Source organism: Malania oleifera, chromosome 1 (genome assembly GCF_029873635.1).
Source record: "Malania oleifera isolate guangnan ecotype guangnan chromosome 1, ASM2987363v1, whole genome shotgun sequence".
Taxonomy (NCBI): Eukaryota; Viridiplantae; Streptophyta; class Magnoliopsida; order Santalales; family Ximeniaceae; genus Malania; species Malania oleifera.
This window is the reverse complement of record NC_080417.1, coordinates 19997383-20023289: the sequence shown is the minus strand read 5'-3', so window position 1 is coordinate 20023289 and position 25907 is coordinate 19997383. Positions and strand designations below refer to the sequence as shown.

General features: G+C 35.8%; 1 protein-coding gene across 2 annotated transcripts in view; it reads right to left on the bottom strand.

Annotated features, from left to right (window-relative positions):
- The window catches only part of LOC131162044 (methionine aminopeptidase 1D, chloroplastic/mitochondrial), a 53963-nt gene extending 28556 nt beyond the window's left edge, over positions 1-25407 (bottom strand). The window contains exons 1-6 of one of the 2 annotated variants that reach the window (XM_058118156.1): positions 25176-25407; positions 10944-11013; positions 6091-6319; positions 5406-5567; positions 5267-5308; positions 4780-4851 (exon numbers count right to left, since the gene is read on the bottom strand). In XM_058118156.1, the coding sequence (XP_057974139.1) occupies positions 4780-4851; positions 5267-5308; positions 5406-5567; positions 6091-6319; positions 10944-11013; positions 25176-25281 (681 nt within the window). In that variant the 5' untranslated portion in view covers positions 25282-25407. Of the gene's footprint in view, positions 1-4779; positions 4852-5266; positions 5309-5405; positions 5568-6090; positions 6320-10943; positions 11014-25132 lie in introns of both variants that reach the window. The other variant, XM_058118164.1, reaches the window with a different exon arrangement.
- Between the last annotated feature and the right edge of the window lie 500 nt (positions 25408-25907).

Below are 25907 nucleotides of genomic sequence, written 5' to 3'. Positions count from 1 at the left end.
GGTCTCAAGTGGGTTTACAAAACCAACTAAAACGAGGATGGTTCCATTCAAAAGTACAAGGCCAGATTGGTTGCCAAAGATTATTCTCAACAACCTGGAGTTGATTTCAATAAGACCTTTGCACCGGTTGCAAGAATTGAGACAATTCGGCTTGTACTTGCATTAGCTGCCAAATTGGAGTTAAATGTGTATCAAATGGATGTTAAATCTACGTTTCTCAACAAAGAACTGAATGAGGAAGTTTATGTTGAGCAGCCACATGGATATGAAGTGAAGGGCAAAGAAGGCTTTGTATGGCCTCAAACAAGATCCACGAGCTTGGAACAGTAAGATTGATTCTTATTTACAGAATTCGGGATTTCAGAAAAGCTCTCATGAACCAGCTCTTTATTTTTTTAAAAAAGAAACTAATTTCATCATTGTTTGCTTGTACGTTGATGATTTGATTCAAGCACTCAATGATGAAAAATTTTGAGATGACGGACTTAGGGATCATGAAGTACTTCCTCGAGATGCAAGTTAAGCAAGTAAGAAGGGAAATTTTCATTTCCCAAGAAAAGTATGCAGCTAATATCTTGAATAAATTTCATATGAAGGACTGTAAGGCTGTAAGTACTCCTATGACTCTAAATGAAAAATTAAATTTTGATGACGGAGCTAAGAAATTCGACGAAAATCAGTAGGAGTTTAGTTGGATCCCTTATTTACTTGACTCATACTAGGCCTGATATTACACAAGCTGTTAGCATGTTGTCTAGGTTCATGCACAGACCAGGTGCACTTCATTATGCAGCAGCAAAAAGGGTATTAAGATACCTTAAAGGCACACTAAAACTTGGACTGAAGTACAGCAAAGATTCTGAGTTTGTTTTGACCGGTTTGACTAACAGTGATTGGGCCAGATCAGTTGATGATTGAAAAAGCATATCGGCATATGTTTTCTGCTTTGGAAATGGCACCATTTCATGGTGTTCAAGAAAGCAAAACACTGTTGCCTTGTCATCTGCAGAAGCAGAATATATTTCAACAATAGAGGTTGCTTGTGAAGGAGGTTGGCTGAGGAAATTACTTAGTGATTTAGGACTGAAGCAAGAGGGTCCTACAACCATTTATTGTGATAATATGTCAACAATAGCTCTAACTAAGAACCTAGTTTTTCATGCTAGGACAAAGCATATTGAGGTCAGACATCACTTTATTCGTGACCTTGTGCAGAAGGAAGAAATTCAGGTAGAATTCATCAGCATTAATGAACACCAAGCAGACATGCTCACAAAACCTATTACTACTGAGAAGTTTTTGAAGTTCAGAGACATGTTAGGACTCACGGCTTTAGAGGGGAATTTGTGAGAAAGCCGTGAACCTACTGAAGTTAATTAATTCAGTTATTTAGTTGAAAAGTCAGGAGACAACTCAGCTTATAGCCAGCAAACATTCAGCAATAAAATTATCCAGTCAACAAGTTGCAGCCAGTGTGATTCTTATTCAAAGTTCTGTTCAGTTTTTCGAAGTGGAACATAACTGTCATCCATTAATAGCACAGGAGTGAGTTATTTAGTCTAGGAACTTGTCATATTCTTTGCCTTGTTTCTAGGTTTATTTAATGAGTTGTTAAGTTCCTAGAATATTAAAATTTCCCATCTATTCCCCATGTACTCTGCCCTATAAATAGTGGCCTTATCCCAATCATTTTAAGTAGTGAAAAAATAGAAAAGAATCTCAAAAATCCAGCAAAAAGTGCTGCAGCACTGTAGCTTTTTATATATGTAATTTATTCATCAAGTCAATAAATTAAAGAGATATTCTTCAATATTTTTCTTCTCTGTTTTTTCTGTTTTTCTATTCTTCTATTCCAACAGAGTCTAGATCCATTGTTTTATAGGTTCCTCTATGGTTGTTGTCATCTTTGATTTTATTTTTCCATAGAAAATAATGGTTATATTTGAAATTGAATTAGAAATTGTATTTCATTAACACATTGACTGTGTGAAAGGTGAAGTAATGATTCTTCTGTAACTAGTAAGGAGCTTCATTAGTATCCATCCACCTGTCAATAGTCTATTAGTCTTCTTTTGCCTAAACAAATGTATAACTTAGCTGAATATTTGAAGAATTAAGTTAAAAAACAAAGAGTGAAGAAATGTTGCATAGGCGAATGACCAGCCATTTGATGACAGTCAACCCTTTTTTTGTGCATGCGCAAAGAACCTTTTGGCGCCACCCTAATAGTGGTTGGCCGGTCCCTATGGAACAATTGACCAGTTCAATAAATATTCAAAATTTGAATTGTTTTGATTTGATTGGTTGGTGCATTTGGGTGTGCCAAGTGTCTCAGCCATTGCTACATGTCCGGCAACGACCAAGGCTATTGTTGGTTGGCAGTTGGTAGTTATGGTGGTGAATTTGAAATTCAAAATCTCTAATCCCATTTCCCTCCACCATCCATGGTGTGGTTTATTTCCTCCACGTCCAAGTGGGGGGTAAGGGTGAGAAATACAAAGAGTTCGAGTTGTTTAGGGGTGAGAGAAAGAGTACCATTTAGGAAGATGTTTTGAAGGGATTACATCAATCTTCCTTCTTTATTTTGGGTTCTTTTGGGTGTGTGCACTTAAATAATGAATCCACCACTTGAAATACATTGCTACATGTCTTCAGGTCAGTTCTATCACCCTATTTTGATTTATTTTCAAATTTCATTATTGTTTTGCATGAAGTCATATATGTTATTGTGAAGTGGGTTTCTATCATGAAATTTTAGTGTTTTTGCACATTTTTGTGAGTTCTTAATGTAGTAAGAGGGGTTTACATGCACTATGCTAGACCATATTTAGTTTTGGCATCCCATATTTCAAAAATTGCATACTTTATAAAATTGAATTTCATTGTTTATTTCTCCAAGAGGGCAAGCCTTGGATCAACGGTAAGGTTGCTCCTTTGTGACCAGTTGGTTATGAGTTTGAGTCATAGGAAACAATCTCTCTACATAAAAGTAAGAAAAAGGCTGCATACACTATGACGACTCAAAGTAATCACTTGCTTGAGGGTGGAGAAATGTTTGCTTTTCTAAATTTAATAAGGTTTCAAGGCTCTGCTCTTGTAGAGAGTTTCTTTTAAATTCAATTTTTTTTTTCATAAATATGGATTTTTCAATTAAAAACTTAAACCTTTTATTTGGAGAGACCTTAGATTTGGATTTGTATTAGATTTTAGTAAAATGTAATATAAAATTGTATTGAAATTTGTCCAAATCCACCCAAATCCAAATCCTAGGTCCAAAATCCACGCTCCCAAACGCAGCATCAGTGTTCAGGAATCGTCAAAACGTTTTCTAAATTCTATAATTTGAAAATGTTTTGATGAACTACAGATGGTTTGATTCCTCTCTAGAGGATATGTAGATAGTCTACTTTGGTAGATTCAACCATAACAAAAAAAAATCAAAAATCAAAAATCTTTTCTTCTCTTTCTCTCTTTCTTTTTGTTGTTTGCGTGAATCTTCGTCGTTTTTGGAAAGACACCAAAATAGTAAGGTCTCCATGAGTTTAAGTTATGATAGCCTTTTTGAATGGGTTTTGGGTAACGAAACCATGTTTGCAAAATAAATAAATAAATAAAAGGCGATACATGTCCACTGTAGGTAGTTGACTGCCCCTCAAAGGATGGTCTTTTAGTGTTGCTTGAGAGCAAGATAGGTCAACTGGCCTTTGAAGATGGTCAATCGGTCCTTGCGTCAAGAGCCGAGTTTGTTCAAGGCATTATGCTTGCCTGTGACCGCTTGTCTCGTGCGTTTGGGATGGGTTTCCATCATATAAATACTAGTGCAGGGTTATTTTTCAGTCATATTGATGTTTCCTAGTGGTAGAGTGAGAATAGCATAAAAAGCTCTTTAGGGGAGGGTGAGTGTTCAACAACTTGTAAAACTCACTAGCTATTGTCAACGCGTTTAGCCTACTTGCCTCCCTCTCTAGACGCACATTGTTAATAGAGGTGTTGATAATGAATTACATTGCTTCAATGTTTACTGCTTAAGTGTCATTGCTTTCATTAGTTACTTATTGCTTCCGATTAATTTTGCTTGAATGACAATGAAAGTGTTTTGTTGGTGAATTGTGGTAAACACTAGAAACATGAGTGCTTTAGCTAATGCCGCACGGTCCTTTCACAAAGATGTGAAATATTCGACCCGTGACACCTACAACCTTTCAATTTTTCATGAAATTTTGGTATTTTTATTACAAACATTGGTTTTCCTTGAGGGACTCACACAAAGTAAAAGCAGTAACCATTAGAATGAGTGTTTTAGGGTGCTAGTCTCTTAATTTCACTCAAAAGGAATTAAGAGATTACCATCTCCATTCACAATTGTACTCCCGAACCTAAAACTCTTTAAAAAAAAAGGCTTCCCTTTACTTTGCCTTCTAAAAAACTTAAATAAAGTGGCCACACCGTTTTTTAAAATAAAAGGGTAAGTTGGATAATAATTAGTTTGATTGTCTATACTTAGTTTTCAAAACAGTCACCAAATTTGTTGGCAACCACGCGGTCCATCAGAGCCCAGTATTGACACTACCCAAACATAAAAGATTGTGAACTCCTTGTATGAGGAGATCATTTTAAAAATAAATAAGACTAAGATTGTTAAATCACAAAAATGTTGTGAACTTATAACAGTAGACTGATTTTTAAACTATATGTAATGAAGACTATTGATTCATTGAGGAAACACAAATTTAAGAAAACACAAAGAATTATGTTTAGAGCAACATTCAAGGAAAATACCTGAACCAAGTTTCTAGCGTCATCATCAACATCTCCGCAAAAGAAGGTAGCTGATGTATCACCATGATAACCCTGCATGTTGCGATTAGGTTAGAAGATGGATGAACTAAACCTTGGTAATAGGAAGCTGCAATATATGCAAGACAACAACATTTACAAATGGGAAAAAAATGTCATGCAATAAGCAAACAATTGAAGTAATAAACTCCTGTTATTTAGAAAATGAAAAACAGGAAGAAAATATTAAAGAAGCAACAAACTCTTGTTGTTTAAAATGAAAGCAGTAGCATATTCTTGCTCCCACAGTCATCAATATTACAAGAAGGAAAAGTCAGTCCGTCTAGAGACATATGCAGAAGGAAAAAGGACTTCTTTTTTTACAATTTTTAAATTTTTTTCTCGGTTTAAACAAAAAACAAATGACCCATTTCACCAAATTTAACTTCATGAGCTTAGGCTCCAAAACTACAGGCAACAGAGAGCTCACATTTAGATAAACTGTGACATCGATATTAATTATGTCACCATCCTGCAAATACAAGAAGTATCAATTTCCTGGATTTCTTCAAATGTACATGCCTTACAAAATCAGGATGGAGTAATGAAACCATTCAAAATAAGAAGACCTCAAGTGCACGGGAATCAGGTATTCCATGGCAAATGCACTCATTCACTGATGTGCAGACACTCTTTGGAAACCCACCATAGCCCAGAGGTGAAGGATACGCTCCATTATCAATAATCATTTGGTGAACTGCTTGGTCAATTTCATCTGTCTTTATGCCTGGCTGCGAATAGAACAACTAAGACTTCAGTTGAATGTAGAAAACATCCCTGCAAGATAGTGCATACACAATTCATTCTCAATCTCTTACCTCACTAGCTATAAAATGCCAACCTAAAAATTTTATGTGTATCATCATGCACATTACAGCCACTTGAAACATATAACAAAGAGCCAAAAAGAGAAAAAAAAAATCAGTTAGGTTGTGTTTGGGGGTATAGATTATGGATTTCAGGCCTTGGATTTGGACCTGTGTGGGTTTATATGAAACTCATTATAATTTTGCAGTGTTGTAAAAACTTCACAAAAAACCATATCCAAAGTCCAAATTCCTAATTCCCCAATACTAGGTCAGGGACAAAGAGAGCTCATTGATCTGAAAGGATTATATATTTTCTTCGAGTTTGTATTTGGATATGGTGACCTAATCATCTTATAGTCTCACATCTGAGTTTTAGTTACCAATTCTACTGAAATTTAGAAATATTTTCAAAGGACTAGCAAGACCAGAGAAATCACAATATCACCTTGACTAGAGTCCCTGCGTATTCAAGAACCTGAGCTGCAAGCCGTCCAGAAGCTCTCATGCAGTCTATCCCCCTTTCATCATGCACTTCTGGTCCACTAGCAATTCCAGGTGCTTGCTGAGAATTGACATAAGAAGGCCTTTGTATATGATCTGGAACAGGTCGAAGAGGAGACACTTTTCCAGGCTTTAAACGTTTACGCTTGCTGTCTGGCCACTTATCCAGATTTCTGCCAATTCCAAAAACAATCATCTGTTAATGCAGGAACTCAAATACAGAAGCAGACAAGGCATGCATGCATGTGCTTGACTTTGTCATATATGAAGTTTTCACATCCCTCTGTGCTCATGCATGTCAAGCACAGAAGACTCCAACCTTGAAGTAAGAAGCATGCCCTTCTGTGCATGTGTGTGTGCATGTATAGAAAATCCATGTTCAGATCAAAGATTAAGATGAATGAGGCTCATCAAGGCCCAAAAATAAGTATATGCAACATATATAAGTTCAAACTATATTAAATCTGCACAAAATCATAACCAAATTCAAATCATCTACCAGGCTTTGTCTACTCAAATACTTCTTTCAACAGAAGGCAAAGATGCAATCCTACCAACTGAATCAATAACCAGATGATGAGTAGTGACGAGAACACAGCAATTTGTTTATACAGATAATTCTTTCTACAGAAGACAGCAATAAAATCTTACCAATTGAATTCAATAAACAGGTGATGAAGCATGATAAGAATACTGTAAAAAAAAAAGGCTATTCTCTTTACTCATGCTGAATTCTTACTTCTCTAGAACTATTTGTCTCCATTTACCAGTATTTCAGCGTAATAGTTTATTGTTCATTAATTATAGAACAGTCTTATCTGGACGCAAGTCAGGAGAGTGAGTGGTAGGGAAGTGTCATAGACTCGTCATATAACATATAAGCAAGGATCCATAAGACAAAATGGGTACTACGAGTGTACAAGTATCACCTAAATATGCTCAACCATCAAAAAAAAAAAAAAACAGTGGCAATGTGTTCTTGTTCTCTGTGCAATTGTGCACTGAAAATTTACAACAGCAACAACAAGAAGAAGCCTTAAGCCCCACTAGGTGAGGTCGGCTACATGAATCCTTTTTCGCTAATTCACACAATATAGAGCATTTTCCTCTATTAGATTAAGGGCTATTAAATCCTTCCTCACTATACCTCATTCCAAGTTATTTTAGGCCTACCCCTACCCCTTCTCCAAAAACCATAACTAACTCACCCCTCCTTATGGGTGCTCTACTAGGCCTACGTTTCAAATGCCCAAACCATCTAAATCACCCCTCCCTTATCTTATTTTCAACTGATGTTATGCCTAAATTATTGCGTATATGTTCATTTCTTATTTTATCTTTTAAAGTCAAACCTCTCATCCATCTTAACATATGCATCTCAGTAACTTTCATTTTTTGTACATGCGGTTTCTTAGTTGTCCACCATTCCGAACCATAAAGCATAGCTACCCTTATAGCTGTCTTATAAACTTTTCTTTTAATTTTAAGCATATTCTACGATCACACAAGTACTACATCTTCTTCACTTTCCCCTTCACCTTACATAATAGATCCCAGATGCCTAAATCTATCAGTGTTATTAATCTCTTGACTATCCAGTTTAATCTTCTCTCTATTGCTACTCCTTACATTACTGAAATTACATTTCATATATTCTGTCTTATTCCTAATTATCCATTTGACGCACTCCGCCATTTTACCCAACTTGTCTTAATTCTATGTACTACATCTTCTTCAATTTCCCCTTCACCTTACATAATAGATCCCAGATGCCTACATCTATCAGTGTTATTAATCTTTTGACTATCCAGTTTAATCTTCTCTCTATTGCTACTCCTTACATTACTGAAATTACATTTCATATATTCTGTCTTATTCCTACTTCTCCTAAACCATTTAGACTCTAATGTGGCTCTCCAAAGTTCTAGCTTAGATTCCACCCACTCCTACTATCATCAATCAACACGATATCATCTGCAAATAATATACACCAAGGGATCTCATTTTGAAAATTTCTAGTAATTTTATCAATTACTAATATAAAAAGATAATGACTGAAAGTAGAACCTTGATGTATTCGTATTGTGATTGGAAACTCTCTAGAATCTCCTCCTACAGTCCTAACGCTAGTCACTACTCTATCATACATACCATTAATGATGTCCGTATATATACTGCAAACTCCCTTCTTTTCTAAAACCCACCAAAGCACTTCCCTAGGTACTCCATCATAAGCTTTCTCTTGGTCAATAAAAACCATATGCAAGTCCTCCTTCTCATCCCTAAACTTTTTTATTAAACTTCTTAAAAGATAAATAGCTTCTATTGTTGATCTCCTAGGCATAAAACCAAATTGATTTTCTAAAGTCTTCGTTTCTAATCTTATTCTATGTTCAATTACCCTTTCCCATAATTTCATCTTATGACTCATAATCTTAATTCCACAATAGTTATTACAATTTTGAATATCGCCTTTGTTTTTATACAAAGGTACTAACGACTTTACCTCCATTCTTCTGACATTTTCTTGGTTTTTATAATATTAGTTAACCAAATAATTCCTTTATCCCCTAAACATTTCCAAACTTCAATTGGTATTTTATCTGATCCTATAGATTTCCCACTTTTCATCTTTTTTAATGCAATCTTAACTTCAAGGGCTCTAATTTGCAAATAAATCTCCTATTTTAAATCTTCTCTTCATTTGTCACTTCCAAGTTCAATCTTTCATTTTGGTTTTCATTAAATAACTTATCAAAGTATCTCCGCCACCTCTCTTTTGTCTTTTAAGACATTATCATTCTCGTCCTTTATACATTTTACATCACCTAAATTTTTGCATTTTCTTTCTCTAGCTCTAACAAGTCTATAAATGTCTTTTTCTCCTTCTTTTGTATCTAGTTTAGTATATAAAGTATCATAAGCTCTATGTTTAGCTTCATTGATAGTCTTTTTTGCATTTTTTCTCATTTCTTTATATTTTTCAAGGTTTTCTATATTTCTACAATTTTGCCATATTTTATACCAATTTCTTTTTGTCTTAACGACTTTTTGGACTTTTGATCCCACCACCAACTTTCTTTACTACCCGAGTATCTTCCTTTGGAGGAGTCACCTAAAACCTCTTTTGCTATCCTTATGATAGAATTTGCCATTTTATTTCAAACAGTATTTGCATCAATCTTATCCCCTACTATCCAATCACACTCTTTGTTCATTTTATCTTGAAATTTTACTATATTATCTCCCTTCAAGATCCACCAACTAGTCCTCTTGTGTTGATTTATGCTACTACTTCTCTTCCATTTTTTAATATGAATATATAATACTACGACTCTATGTTGTGTAGCCAAACTTTCACTTGGAACAACTTTACAATCCTTACAAGATAGATAGTCCCCGTTCTTAGTTACGAAGAAATCTATTTGGCTTTTATTGTACCTACTCTTAAAATTTATTAAATGTTCTTCTCTTTTTATAAAGCAAGCATTTAATATAACCAATCATAAGACATGGCAAAATCTAAGATTAAATCACCGGCCTCATTTTTATCTCTATATCCATGGCCTCCATGTATCCTCTCATGTCCTACATTATCCTTGCCAATGTGACTATTCAAATCAGTTCCTATGAATGTCTTTTCAAACCTTAGTATCCCTTGTAAAATACTATCCATATCTTCCCAAATTGTCTTTTCAAATTTTCTGCTAAGCCTATTTGGGGAGCATACGCACTAATGATGTTCAATATCTCCAAGCCTAAAGCTATCTTCATTTTAATGATCCTATCCCCTATTCTTTTAGCATCTATTACATTATATTTTAGGTCTCTATCTACAATAATACCCACCCCTTTTTTATGTTTCTCTTTACCAATGCATCAAAGTTTAAATCTTGATTTTTCAATTTCTCTAACTTTTTCTCCTACCCATTTCGTCTCTTGAAGGCAAATTAAGTTCATTTTCCTTCTCAACATTATTTCCACTATTTCCATACTTTTTCCCATAAGAGTCCCTATATTCCAAGTTACTAATCGTATCTTAGTTTCTTGTGTTAACTTGCTAACCCTCTCCCTTTTATACTAGCCTGGTCTATTCCTTTGATCAAGGTGAATTTGGTAAGAATCAATAATAATTAGATCTGACAAAGTTTTATGTTGGTTGTCAGCTACCTAACACAACCCTACTCCTTTATTCAGGCTTGGGACCGGCTCTATGTATAAATAATTTGTGTTACACAAGCGAAGTACACATTTGCATATTTTATTTTATTTTATTTTTTTAGCACAACTTATTTCACATAGATAATTTTCCTAGTCACACCCTACAACTAGTAGGAACCACACACACAATACAATACATTTAATAAAAAAGTTTTAAGGTATACAGTTTTGGGTGTAAATCTGAGCTAGACTAAAATCCATGTAATAGTACTTTTGAAAAATTTGTTATATTCCAAGTCTTGCAAATAAAACAAAAAAAAACAAAAATGCATATATTAAGCATATAAATCCTAAACATAAAATCACCACAGCTAACCAACTATTGAAAAAAAAAATAGTAATAAGACAAAGGGGAGAAATTTTACCGATGGCTAGAACTAAAAAAGGTAAAGACAACTGTACCCTTTTGAGGTAGGAAAAAATAAATGATTGGATCGCAATAAGTAGGGTGGTCCCTTGTCAGAGGAAGGATGAGGAATTGAGAGATATATTTTTGCATCCCTTGGGGGGCAAGACATATAGACAACCAGCCATCGAGAGAGAGAGAGACAGAGAGAGAGTAGTACTAAAGCATACCTTTTATTGAATAAGAGGTTTGTTAAGCCAGAAAGTGTTCTTGATAGTTGCATGGACGCATATTTGCCTCCTGTTTGTGAAAAAATATATATTAAAAAACAAACAGACAAACAAACAATGCATATCTATGGTTATGAATATATTGCCACCCCTTGCACATTGATATATGTTGGAAAAAACCACGCATCCAAAACAACAACCCCCTTCAAAATTGTATTAATAATTTAATATTTTATTTATATCTCTAGACAAAATATAACCAAGTTGGCCAGAAAAACAGTGAAGCTTGCTTCATGTGGTAATTTATGTCACAAGTGTAAAAAACTAGGATAATGTCAGATGACACAACATCCAAGGCCTTTTTTTTGTGATTTCAGTTAGCAGAATAAAATATTAGTTAATAAATAATACCAGGCTCAGATGTAGATTGGCACTATCTGCCATTTCTTTGAGCAGCTGGTAGGATAAAATTGTTCAGTGTTCAGAAATATTAAAGCACTCTTGGGCTTACTCAGTCAGATTGTTTCTCTTTATATTTTTAGCACTGAATGGTAAATTCTTCAATAACCTCTCTCTCAAACTCATTATATATATATAGGAAGATTGGGGGTTTTTGGGGGGGAGGGGGGGTTGAACCAGTGACTACACAACCTTCATCTCATCTTCATAAAGTATGTAATGATTTTCTCATTTGGTTAGTAAGGATTGGCATTGTAAGTTTCATAACACACTTCTGGTCTCTCCATTTTCCCTCAAATTTATTCACTAGTTATTGACTATAATATAAGATAACCATATCCTTATCATTACTAAAGTAACACTAAATCCATATGACAACTCCAAAAGGTATGCATGCAGAAAAATGGCCAGGAGAGTTTTTTTTCCCTCTTAAAAAACAATAACAAAAAATTCAGTAGGCCCAAGCTTTCATTACCACTTTTGTTGATAACAAAACATTTAACATTGAGGTAACACACTTGTGCTAATATTTGTACTTGAGTGTTGTAATTGTAGGTAAATTAAGAACACATGTACTACTTGATGTTAAGGTATCCCATACATATTTGACACATATCACCCAATTAAGTCATGAACTCATTAAGATTTTCTTTAGTTGTTTTGAAAAATCTAGTCAAACAAATTGAGAAAGCATATTCTCATCTGAGCTGTCCCATACTTTGTTCTTGGATGAGAAACTATGGAAACAAGTTAAGAATGAAACTGTACAAAATTGTGAGCTGCCCCCGATTCGCTCAGGATTTAAGTGCGCAGGAAATTGACTTAATATATTAATGTTCGTAAAGAGCATTTAAGACAATCATATTTCATCAACAATGGCTGGAAATATAAAGATTATTAGCTTATTTCAAGGAGCTATTTTGGAAATGATTTCCAATGTACTTCCAAGAATATGTGTTGCGAGATTTCTTGAAGATTTGAGCTTTTATGAAGATTGTTCTGGTTCATAAAGAGCATTTAAACCAATTATATTTCATTAATGGCTGGAAATACAAAGATTATTAGGTTATTTCAAGGAGTTGCATGAGTTTTTGAAGATTTGAGCTTTTATATAGATTCTTCCAGGAGATTTTTCGAAAATTGTTGAGGCTTGATGTACACTCTTGGCCCACAACTTAAAAGCTTAAGCTTTTAGTCAAAATGGTTGCTTAACATGGTATAACTGAATGAGAGCTATGGTTCCTAGAAGGTCCTATGTTCTAATCTTGTTGCCTGCATTTATTGTTTGCTTGTTAAGAACTATCTGATTCCCCATGATGGGCGTAGTTTATCATTTTTTTATCTCCACATACAATTGAGCTGCATGTGCATGCAAGTCTTAAGGCTTGATGTACATTGTTGGCCCACAACCTAACAGCTTAATTTTTTGGTAAAGCAGCAATCTAACAAAGATATTTATTAACAATTAAAGGAAAAATTTTAAATAAAGTGGGCTCAAAATTTATGGGCAAATGGCTCCTTTGTATTGCTAGAAATCCTGCAATAATGAAGATCTTGCAAAGATTTAGAAAGTCTTGGTTGATTGACTTTCAACTCACCAACAATATTCTAACAAAGGAAAGATTTCTAAAGCTGAAAGTGTATGAGGTTTCAACACTGGATGCTAGAAAACCTCCCATAAAGTGTGCATATGACCACAGCTTGCATGAAGCCTTATTTGAAAACTTAGGTGAAGATTTTGAGTAAAAGATTGGAAATAATGGGCCAAGTGGCAATGGGTTTTAACAACCACAAGATTCAAATCAGTATGCATCTACATAGCTATTTTTGAAGACAATAAATAAAAGGAAGATTGAAGACAATGTTGAAGATGGCTTGTGCAAATTGAGTGCACTATGGTTTGGGAAATCCATTTTCTGCTCATTCTCTGTTCATCATTGATTATTCAACCAGCAATATGACCGTGTTGTCATAGGATTCTAACTCTATGGGCTAAAGATTTTTTTTTTTAAATCTTTTGTTAACTGGGTCTGAGAACCTTTGTAGTGGGCTGTCAAACCAAGTAAACATAAACACTTTGTTGTACTCGAGGTCTTAAATTTCGATTTCGACTCAAATTTTGAAGCTCCAAAAGTACGAAAATTTCAATTTCGATGTCAATTTCGATTTGAAAAAATAAGGGAAATTAGTAATAAAGCATGGAATTCTTTGTGAAACTTTAGAAATGGTTAACGAACATAATAATATAAGTTTTAGGACTAATACATTACATATGAAATACATCTATGTTTTGTAGGAGGTGGAAAACTTGTAAAATAGTATGTGTATCAAACATATTTGTAAGATAATGTACATTAAACATATTAAGTTAATACAAATGAAATTCATAAATCATTTAAATATTATTTAGTACACAATTAATGATAGTTTAGACATGAATGGTTAAATAAAATGTTACTGTAAGTTTATTTTTTCACATAATTTCAAAAGCACTTGTAATAATATTTTGTTTCGATAAAATAAATTAAGATAGAAATTTCACTTCACTCCCAAATTTCTCATTTGAATTCCGACGAAATTTCATCATATAGTTAAAATTTCGACAAGTTTCACTAAATTTCAAGATTTCGATAAATTTTGGATGATTCGTTGAGATTTCAATGGGAATTATGCAAGGCAGAAATCGACTGCCATTTCGATTTCGAGGGTGACGAAAATCGAAAATTTCGACGAAAATTTTGACAATTTCATGGAAATTTAAGACCATGGTCTCCTACTAACAAGGATTGGACCTTCGAACAAGGAAAAAGGTGCCCCTTGTTGATTAATGTGATAAACAGCTATAACGTTGGAGTGATCTTTGCCATGCAGATTGTCAGCCAGTTAATTCTCAAGGAAAAGTAAATTGCCTGTGCCATTTGCAATTGACCTTTGCTGCACAGAACATTGCAATTAGTTAATTCTCACGGAAAAGCCTTAAGAAGTGGGCATAAACATCAAGTTTGGCCAAACCACTATAAATTGGTTGTATCTCTCTTCCCTATCTCTTTTACATCTATACACTAAATTGCATGTCGCATTTTCAATTGACCTTTGAAGCACAGAAGATTGCAGTTAGTTAATTCTCAAGGAGAAGCCTTGAGGAGGGGGAGTGAACATAAAGTTTGGGCTGAACCATAAATTGGTCGCACCTCTCTTCGCATTCTCTTTTACATTACACTAAATTGCATGTAGGATTCGAAATTGATTGAATTCTTTGAATCAACAATGTAAGATGCACAATCAAGTCTTGCCTCAAGAAAAGGTGTACCTAAGATGTCATAAGGCATTGTCTAAAATAGAAAACTCAAAGTCTAATGCATAATACAAATAGGCTTACACAATTGTGCAAATGGTGCACCTTTTATCTTTTTTTGGTTGAGGATTGTGCATTCTAAGTCCTTGAATTATAAGTTAGATTTTGGTTAACAAACTAAGGTTGCAAAAATTGAACCAGATCATATACGAGGGCTTTAATACCAGTGGATCTGCCCTCACATTTAGAAAACAATGGAGCAGCATCTTGGATCATGAACTTCGAGCTTTGTAATGTTGTGGCTATCACTCAAATGGTAAACTTCAATAAATTTAAGTTTGTATGCTTAGTTTGACCAAGAAATAATTTACTTCCAAAAGGTTTGTGCCTTAACACCTAGAGGCATATTGCTGGTCTCGTTAGGGTTATCACCTTTAAAAACATTCCTTTGAATAATTTTTTTGTGCCAAGCCTAATTCAACACCCCCACCCCACCACCCCCCCCCCCCCCCCCCCCACAACACAAACACTAACTTTTTTTCATGTGTTCTAAAGAAGAAGAAGAAGAAGAAGAAGCCTTAAGTCCCACTAGGTGGGTCAGCTACATGAATCATTTTCCGCCAATCCATCCAATCAAGAGCATTTTCTTCTACTAGATTAAGAACTATTAAATCCTTCCTCACTACCTCATTCCAAGTTATTTTAGGCCTACCCCCATCCCTTTTCATGCTAGAAATAACCATCTAAGTGCCCCTCCCTAATCTTGTCTTCCACCTAGATTATTATGTATATGCTCCTTCCCTAATTTATCTTTTAATGTTATACCATTCATCCATCTTAACATTTGTATTTTGACAACTTCCTTTTGTACATGTTGTTTTCAGTTGCCCAACATTCTAAGCCATAAAGCATAGCTGGCCTTATAGCCATCTTATAGACTTTTCTTTTAATTTTAAGGGTATTCTATAATCACACAACAGACCTAACGCACTCCTTCATTTTCCTCAACTTAATTCAATTTTATGCATTACATCCTCTTTAATTCCCCCTTCCACTTGCCCAAGATATTGAATTTTATAATGCTAATAATTTCTTGCTTCATCAAGTTTAATCTTCTCTCCACTACTCCTTACATTATTGAAATTATGGTTCATGTATTTGATCTTATTCCTACTTATCCTAAAACCTTTAGACTCTAAAGCAGTTCTCCAATGTTCTAACTTAGTTTCCACTCTACTCCTACTTTCATCAATCAAGACAGTATCATCTGCAAACAACATATGCCAAGGGATCCCGTTTTGAATACTCCAAGTGAGTTCATCAATCACTATAGTAAAAAGATAAGAACTCAAAGTAGAACCTTGATGTACACTTACTGAGATTGGAAAATCTCTAGATCATCCTCCTAAAGTTCCAACGCTAGTCATTGTTCTATCATACATATCCTTAATGACCTTAATATATACTACATACCCCTTCTTTTCTAACACCCATCAAGGAACTTTCCTAGGTACTCCATCATATGATTTCTCTAGGTCAATAAAAACCATGTTCAAGTCCCTCTTCTTTACCCTAAACATTTTCATTATTCTTCTTAAAAGATAAATAGCTTCTATTGTCAATTTCCTTGGCATAAATCCAAATTGATTCTCTAAAAAACTCATTTCTAATCTTATTCTTTGTTCAATTACCCTTTCCCAAAGTTTTTATCATATGACTCATAATCTTAATTTCACAATAGTTATTAAAGTTTTGAATGTCACCTTCGTTATTGTAAAAAGGTATTAAAATGCTTCTCCTCCATTCCTCCGGCATTTTCTTGATTTTTAGAATAATGTTGAATAGATTAGTTAACCATATACTTCCTCTATCTCTTAAACATTTCCAAACTTCAATTGGTATGTTATCTAGTCCCATGGTTTTAAATAAAGGCCGCGACCGTTACATAACGCCATTATGTAAAGGTTTTTTGGGTTACTGATACCATTACACACCGTAAAATCGGTGGGAAGAAAAATCATGGTCGTAGAGGCCATTACAGTCCGCGACCATTTACGTAAAGGCCCCTATGGCCATTACGTAACCGCTACACAACTGTTACACCAAAAAATAATTTTATTATTTACTTTTTCTTCTCACTTTTTCCCTCTCTTTCATACATCATTCTCAATATACTAAGTGGCAAGAGGGGGAAAAGATTATAAAGAGGATGACAATGATACAAAATTTACTATTTCTTTAAATACTCACAATAGATGCATTAATTAACAATTTGAAAATACTAACTTGCTAGGAAAATATTTTATTTTGATAATATTAGTAATGTGATATTTATGTTTTATATTTTTCAATTCAACCTTCTTTCTTTTCTAGCTATTTTACATTTGTATTATTCGTATGTCTTATGTGTCTAATAGATTAATGAAGTATCTAATGTATTTTGTTTTATTAATTAATTTAGCACACATAAGAATTTATCACAGATAAGAACAATGAGAAGTATAAATACTCACACACATGTAATTTTTCTATCAATGGTGGTTTAAAACAAATGTAAACTTGTTGTCCTTACCAAATGACTTAGTTACTCGAACTAAAGGATCCAAAATACACTAAAACTCTTTCTAAGAAGGACTAAAAGTTTAAAACATGCAAGTTCGCTAATATGCACAAGGTTGTGCACGCTTCAAAAAAAATTCACGGCCGTTACACCCGCTTCCCGTTATGTAATATCTGCTACTCCCGCTTCCCGTTACACCCGTTACCGTTACGTTATGCTACTCACTACCGCGATTTAAAACTATATATGGTCCTATAGATTTCCCACTTTTCATCTTTTTTAAAGTCAACTTAACTTCAAGGACTATAATTTGGCGATTAAATCTCCAATTTTTAGACCTTTCCTCATTTGTCACTTCCAAGTTTAATTTTTCATTTTGGTTTACATTAAACAAATTATCAAAGTACTTTCGCCACCTCTTTATGCATCCTTCTCTAGTTAAGACATTATAATTATCATCTTTTATACATTTTACATTACCTAAATCTTTGTAGTTTCTTTCTCTAGCTCTAGCAAGGTTATAAATGTCCCTTTCTCCTTCTTTTGTAAATAATCTATTGTATAAAGTATCATAAGCTCTATTTTTAGCTTCACTAATAGTTTTTTTCACATTTTTTCTTGCCTCTTTGTACTTTTCAAGATTTTCTATATTTCTACAACTTTGTCATATTTTATACTAGTTTCCTTTTGTCTTAAAGGACTTTTGGACCTCTTGATCCCACCACGAACTTTCTTTGCAACGCTGGTATTTTCCTTTGGCCTCACCTAAAATCTCTTTTGCTATCTTTAGAATAGAGTTAGCCATCTTATTCCAAACAGTATTCGCATCCACCTTACCCCCTATTATCCAATCACACTCTCTAACCATTTTATCTTTGAATCTTACCATATTTTCTCCTTTCAAACTCCACCACCTAGTCCTCTTGTGTTGATTTATGTTACTCTTTCTCTTCCATTTTCTATTATTTGTATCTAATACTAGGACTCTATGTTGTGTAGCCAAACTTTCAGAGTTTTTTCCTTTTTTGGTTTTTTCTATATAAAATATTTAATAAAGGTTCAGTGGGAACTTTATTTCCTATTTTAATGTGAAGTAAAAATCGCTTGATGGTCCAGCGATTTTTAAACAAAAGACGTTGGACCATCCAAAGTCTTATAAACAAGGAGGGCTGCCCGTTGGTTGACGCGTGACAGCCAAAACTTGCTCAATGGTCCAACGATTTTTAATGAAAAGACGCTGGACCATCCAACAAGTTTTTCCTGGGAAAGCCAAGCGCCGTTTGATGCATAGCAGGAAAAAATGCTGGATCATCTCACGAGTTTGGCTCCGGTTTTTGAACTTCTTCTTCCTCCATTTTTCATGCGATTTGCAGAGTCTGTAGGCGAGGGAGAACTGACGCACAAAAGGACGACTAACGGCTGGATTAGCAAGTTGTAGGTGACTGTTGTTGGGATTGAAGAGGTGACCGTTGTGAGACAAGGGAGAACTCGAACATTGGTGAAGGTATTATATAAAGGGAGGATGAGATAGGTTTCCTCCATTTAAACTCTAATCTTGTTTGTTTATGATTCGTAATTTTGATTCAAAATTTGTGTTAGTTTCTGGTATAAATTAGTGTTTGATACATTCAATTTGATTGTATTAAACCAAATTTTGTGATTGGAAGCATCATTTGGAAACCCCCAATTTAAGATTAGGGTTTATTCTGGCTTGAATTGTTCCTATTTAATTTCTTTGAATTTGTCATTATTTTCATGTGCAATTGTTTTTGTCTTGAATTTAAATTTTTTTGTAGCTGTTAGTTAGATTTTTCATGTCCAATTTGTACTCGTTCTTGCTGATTTGTTATTTTCCTCTTGATGCTTATTTTTTGTATTGGTTATAACAGAATTGATTATAACCATGTAAAATATTTGTGTTTGATTTTTTAAAATTGTGAAAAATATACCATGCAATCTAATAAAATTGTGAAAGTTCTGTTTGATACTTATCTTTGGAAAATATACCATGCAAAATATGTGTTTGATTCTTTGTCTACCCTGAAATTATTCTAATAAGATATCTAATAATTTTGTGGAATTAAAATTTGGAACTGTTTAATTGTTGATTTCATGTGTTTCTACAGTAAGTCTTTGAAATGATAGTTTGTCATTCAACCTATTTTGGATTAGGATGAATTGTTTCACCCCATTTATTTCTTTAGTAACAAGAAATTTTAGGAAGATTATTGTGGCAACAAAATGAATCCATTCTTGTAAAAATTAGAATTGAAAAATGAGATAGACCCGTGTTGTGTATTTACAATTAAAATAGAAAATCACCAATAAAGACAAAAACTTCGTGTTATGCCATGTGTTTATATATACATCCTACATATGCATAATATGTTTTCGCACTAGATAGTGAAAAGCCAAATAAGTAAAATAAACTCTTTTCAAGTTCGCACTACATTCAACCGATTTTTTGTTTTTCATAGGTCTTTACTATTTCCTGAGGGTCCATCTAAATGGCAGAAAGTTCAAGCAATGTTCTGATGACTGTGCTATTGTATATTGGGTGGGGGGGGAGGTTGAATTATCACAGGAGTAAAAAGTGTTAGTTATAGTACTAAGCTTGTTCGAGCAATTTGATTTGGCAATAGGGCTAAATTAAACAAATTGTATCCGAAGACATACAAATATTTGCATATTGATCCAAGCCAATATGCATTGCGGGTGACCGCAAAATACCCTATAAAGGGGTTAAATGATACACTACTATATGAGGCTATTCCTATAACAGATGACTATGGTTTGCGCATTTTGTTGGATGCACACAGCTCTGGCACGACACATAACTATGCAATTATATGTGGAGACCGCTCCTCAAATTGGTGTTGCCGAGGATAGGTAGACAAAGGCGCTTGCCAAACATGTGGCTGAAGTGGAAGAAGACACCCAACAAACACGTCATTATGAAATGACTGCATATGGTATGGATAAGCAGTACAGGAGTGCGGAATTTGGTGGGACGACTGCAGTGGATTTGAATGAAGGTCCGGGATCGTCGTTTAAGCAGCCGACATATGAAATCCCTGTTTATCACACAGATGAACAGGGAAGGCACGCTGACGTCTTCGCTGATTTGTTCGCCATTGTGAACATTGCGTTAGATGAGGGGATGAACATTACGAACGATGTTAATTTAGAAGACGAAGATATCTACAAGTAGGAAACCGCTGAAGGGTTAAATGAGTTTGCCGATGATGTGAATCCACCACCCCCCCTTCGGTGAAACAAATGATGTCATCTACAATGCACGGTCTATTGACGAACCTCCTATGTACACTCAAATTGATGTAAATGCTGCAAATGTGTCACGCCAAGAGAAGCTTCCTATAGAAGTGACTTGTTGGGATAAGTCGTATGAGTTGTGTAAGGGGATGTTCTTTGGGTCCAAGGATAAGTTGATAACTGCGGTACGGATTTATCATGCTCAAACTCACCATGACTTCTACGTGGTGCAGTCTAACCCAGTGTTATGGGTTGCTAAGTGTAAGGAGTTTGATTGCAGATGGAGATTGCGTGCAATGTTTCGAAAGAAACACAATTTATTCAAAATCACTCAACATGGTGGTCCGCACATGTGTTTGAATGAACTGCTATCGCAGGACCATAACCAAATCACATCGTCCCTAATTGTTGGGGAGATAGTGAATATGATTATAGGAGATACGTCTACATTAATCGCCACATTGAAAGAATTCATAGATCGTCGCTTCAGCTATTCGATCTCATATAAAAAGGTGTGGTTGGGCAAATAGAAGGCCATTGCTCAAGTCTTCAGCGATTGCGAGATGTCATATCAAATATTGCCGAAGTAGATGGAAGCAATGTGCGCGTACAATCCTGGTATTGTAATCAAGTGGAGGTGGACTTTTGTTCCAGAATGCAAAAATACTGCAACGTTTGTATCTGCATTTTGGTCGTTTGTAGCATCCATTGAGGGTTCTCGTCATTGCCCTCCTATTATATGTGTAGACGGGACACACCTGTATGGTAAGTATAAAAATAAACTCCTTATTATTACGTCCCTGGATGCAAATAGGCAAATGTTTCCTCTTGCATTTGTCATTATCCATAAGGAAAGTTTCGATACATGGAATTGGTTTCTATATTGTCTTCGTTTTGTTACTGATAGGAATGACATTTGCCGAATATCAAATAGACATTCAGGAATTCTAGCTACGGTGCAACGAAATTGGATTGACAACCACCATGTGCCCACCATGGATTCTGCCTTCGGCACATGGTAAGTAACTTCAATACTAAAGTAGCAAGTGTCAATCTAAAGCATATGGCACAGCGAGCGGGAAGGGAGCATCAGGTAAGAAAGTTTGACAAGTGGATGAAAAGGATAATAGCTGAAGGTGGAGAACCAGCAAAGTCATTTTTTGACCAGATCCCTCCTTATATGTGGACTCAGTGTCACGACGGTGGACGAAGGAATGGAAACATGACAACTAACCTTGTGGAATTTTTCAATGTCATCCTGAAAGGAGCTCGTAATCTCCCAATAACGGCCCTTGTGCAATTAACATTTTATCGCGTTGCACATTATTTCAATAGCCGGCGGAAGGCTGCTCGTAAGGCAATTGCTAGAGGAAATGCATTTACTCCACATATACTGCTAGCCATGGAAAGAGGGAAGCTTAAGGCGACTGGACATCGAGTCACGATGTTCAACAAGTCCATTGGTACATTTAGCATAACAACGACGCAACAAGGGCCACATAAAAGAAACAATGTTCAAACTTTGAGCGCCAATGGACGTGAATGCTTATGTGAGAAGTGGCAAGATTTAAACTTTCCCTGCTCTGACTTGTTAGCTACATGTGGTGAGACACAGCTAAACGCTGTCAGGCTTGTCATCCCTGCTACAGCACTGCCGAACACTGTACGACCTACGCAGCTGATTTTAACCTGATTAGGCACGAAGTGTACTGGCTAACATTCTCGTTGCCAACATTGCAAGCAAATCCTGTGTTAGCTCAACATAAAGGTTGGCCTAGGAGCTCACGTCTACATAATGAGATGAACGTAAGGGAAGGGAGGAAGAAGAACACTTGCAGCATATGTTATGAACAAGAGCATAACCGCACAAAGTGTCCACAAGAAGGACCCAACCTAGGGATGGAGCTAGCCCATCGCATTGACTGATAACCTCTACGCAAGCCTCGTCTTATAAAATATGTTACTACGTTATATTATTTGATTTAAATAGTGACTATATTCAACTTTCCCATTTTGCAGCATCAATCCAGGACCGAGGGATCGTTCAGTGTTGACGTTGATCGAGTAGCACCAGTCTAGTCGAGCATGGGCCGAGGGTCACACGAAGTCCTTGTACTACCGAGGGGGCACATAGTTCTTGAAGCCCTTATTTGATATGGATGACCACATCATTGCATGGATTCGGGAGGTAGGATTCTACGATGTTTACCCTATCGTCCATATCCGCTTGGATTGGCATTTAATCACAACCTTCATGGAGCGATGGAAACCGAAGAAGCACACGTTCCACCTACCCCACAGTGAGGCAACGATCACGTTACAAGACGTCGCAATATTGTTTGACCTGCCCATTGACGGAAGGTCCATCACTGGTCATACGTGTCAACTAGCAGACGGTGATGTAGACCGAAAGGGACAAATGGCACTGCACCGTATGTGCCACCAATTGTTAGGGGTTGTGCCACCTGACACCAAGATGCACGATGCCCGCATCCGGATGCGCTATCTACAAAAGTAGTTCAGTCATTTACCGAAAGATGCAAATGCTGAGACTATAGTATGCTTCGCATGAGCCCACATTTTGCGGTTGATATATGCGATGTTATTTTGCGATCTGTCAGGCAGTTTCGCCCATCTGATGTTCCTGCCACTATTAGAGGACCTTAGGTCGATTCGCTCGCATAGTTGGGGATTTGCGACTTTGGCGTGGCTGTACAGAGAGATATGTCGCGCCACACACTCATCGAGGGGGGAGATCTCCGGTGCTCTACGTTTACTACAGATCTGGGCATAGGGGAGATGCCCCTCCCTAGCTCCTTTGCACCTGGGTATGCTGTAGATTGCAAAGGAGGCTGATGGTTGTTCAGTTGACCGATTACCACTGGCATACCGGTTAGTAACAACATCTGTTACAATGGAGTTGTACTCTCGTTACATTCTAATATTTAAGTTTTCATTTTGTACAGGTGGAGGGACAACATGAGGGCGCCGTAAGTTGCACAACATACATTGCCCTAGTACAAGTTCGAATTGGACATGCATCGGGAGCAAAAGGTATTCAACTTTAACAAATCATAGCTTTTTTTGTAGGAGATATGTATAGACCTTTTCAAATTTTTTTTTTCTATTTATGGGCAGTTCATATGGAGGCCATACATCGATGAGGTTAGAGCCGACTTACCCGCCAATTATCACGTCAAAAGTGACTTGTGGGTAGCCCGAGTGCCACTCATATGCTTTCATATTGTCGAGTGGTATCTCCTGACAGAGTTATGCGGCAGTTTGGCTATCGTCAAGGCATTCTCGACCCCTTCTCAACATCGGGGGTACATCTACATGCGCACGACCTCCATGCAGTTGATGGATGCGGTCAAAGGGTGACCGACTCGACGGCTTTCCACGGGATGTATGTGGATGCATGGCAGCATCGGAGAGAGTATATCATCCCAGTGGAGCTGGAGGACACTCCTTTGCGTCTGGATGACCCATATAATAACATGACACTAAAGTTATTTGTATTTCATATTTCTTCACCACTGCATTCTATTTTTTATGTAAAAATCAACTTGGCTGTGTCTTGTTTGCTTTTACATATAATAACATGACAAATTTGTTGTTAAATCAGAAAGTGTAAATCATCAGTAACAGAATTTGGCCGTTTGGCTCAATGGTTTCCATCTCCTTGATCCATGATGAAGATTAGGGTTCAACCTAGGTAGCAGCTAGCTCACTACTCTGGGGGGCCTTTTTCAAGCCAATCATACCTAAAACAAGTGTAGGGCATCAAAACCCTAAAACTGAGTTATTTTTATTTTTTTAAAATATATTTACATCCAAGTCTTTATTTATAACAAATGATCCTTTATTTTGTTTGTAAGTAGCCAAATGAGAACAACTTAGGAATGCATGTTCCTCCACGAAGGATTCGCAACCCATCAATGTGACAATGTCATGTAATTGTCTGGAGTCATTATAGAACAAAACCAACATTATTGGGACTCATACTAAATTACACCTCTCTGTGGCTTCAAGGTACTCCTAACATGGTATGTATGCTTGTGGGTTGCTGAGTCCCTCCAAAATCTCAGTCTTTCTCCATACATAAAAACTCTTCTCTGGTCCTAAAAATTTCTTGAGTCCCTAAACTAAGTTTCCTCCAGCAATTAATCTACTCCAAACCCCCAACTCCACCCTCGCAAAAAAAGGCCCCGCCCCTGCCAAAAATCTTTAGTCCCAAAATTGCTAGTTCGACACTCATTTTGCGCAAGCTAGGTTTCCATTTCAAACATCAAAACAAACCAACCATGCACCTGGGTCAAGCACCCCTTTGAATAATAACTTTAATTTGGCATCTGGGTGCATAAATTAGAGTCTGTGCAGCTGAAAAATTCCAAAAAAAAAAAATGTGACGATTGCACAAAGTAATAAGAATGAAAGATAAGAGTAAGATGATATGGGTGTACAAGATTGCACACAGCATTAAGAACGAAAAACAAGAGACAAACAGCTGAAATAAAAATCCCAAAAGATAGAGTAAGACAATATGGGTGTACAAGATTGCACAGTATGATCGATAAGAAAGATAAATAAAAGTTTACACACCTGAAAAATCAAAAAAGTGGGAAGGAAAGAGTAAAACAAGGACCTCGTTTGTAACCGAAGAGTTGATGAAGAGGGCGCTTCGAATGACTCAACCGATCTCCAACAAAAGAAGACAGAACACGAGTTTGCAGAAACGAAGCGCCTGCCATGTTCCTCTAATAAACGGCTAGAAAGCAGCACAGCACTTACTGCTCTGTGCTCTGTATGGATGGATGCTGTGAATCCTGGAAATATTATTACTTTCAGGCTCCATCGAAATTTTGGGCCAAGGGCCCAACGTGGTCAGACCTCAGAGAGTTGGTCTTACCCAAGGCGTTGGGCCGTAGGGCCCATATCCCAAGTAAATATTGAAAAGCCTTCCTTCTAGCCAATCAACTTGACCATCAAACTTGAAGTTTAGTGCATGCATTAAAATTGAAATTTTTTTTTCCCACAAGCATTTTAGAATGAGTTTATCCTTTTTCTTTTTTTTTTTTTTGGGTTCATGACAAAGTATTATTAGAGAACAATATTTAATGGATATTCACCTGCAAATATTACTTACGACTCTAGGGAAGGTTCTTATAGTTATGTAGGAGTGATACAAATTAGAAAAACAATAAAATAGTTTCAACCTTAAATCTAGGCTGGTTAAATTCTATTCAAATAAAAATACTCAAGTTCAAGTTGAATATATTATTTTGTTAAATAAGTCTTAAATTATACTCTTTTTCAATGAATAATATTAGTTAGCCTAATGATTTACCGTTTGATCGAAGTACTTTTGTAATACTTT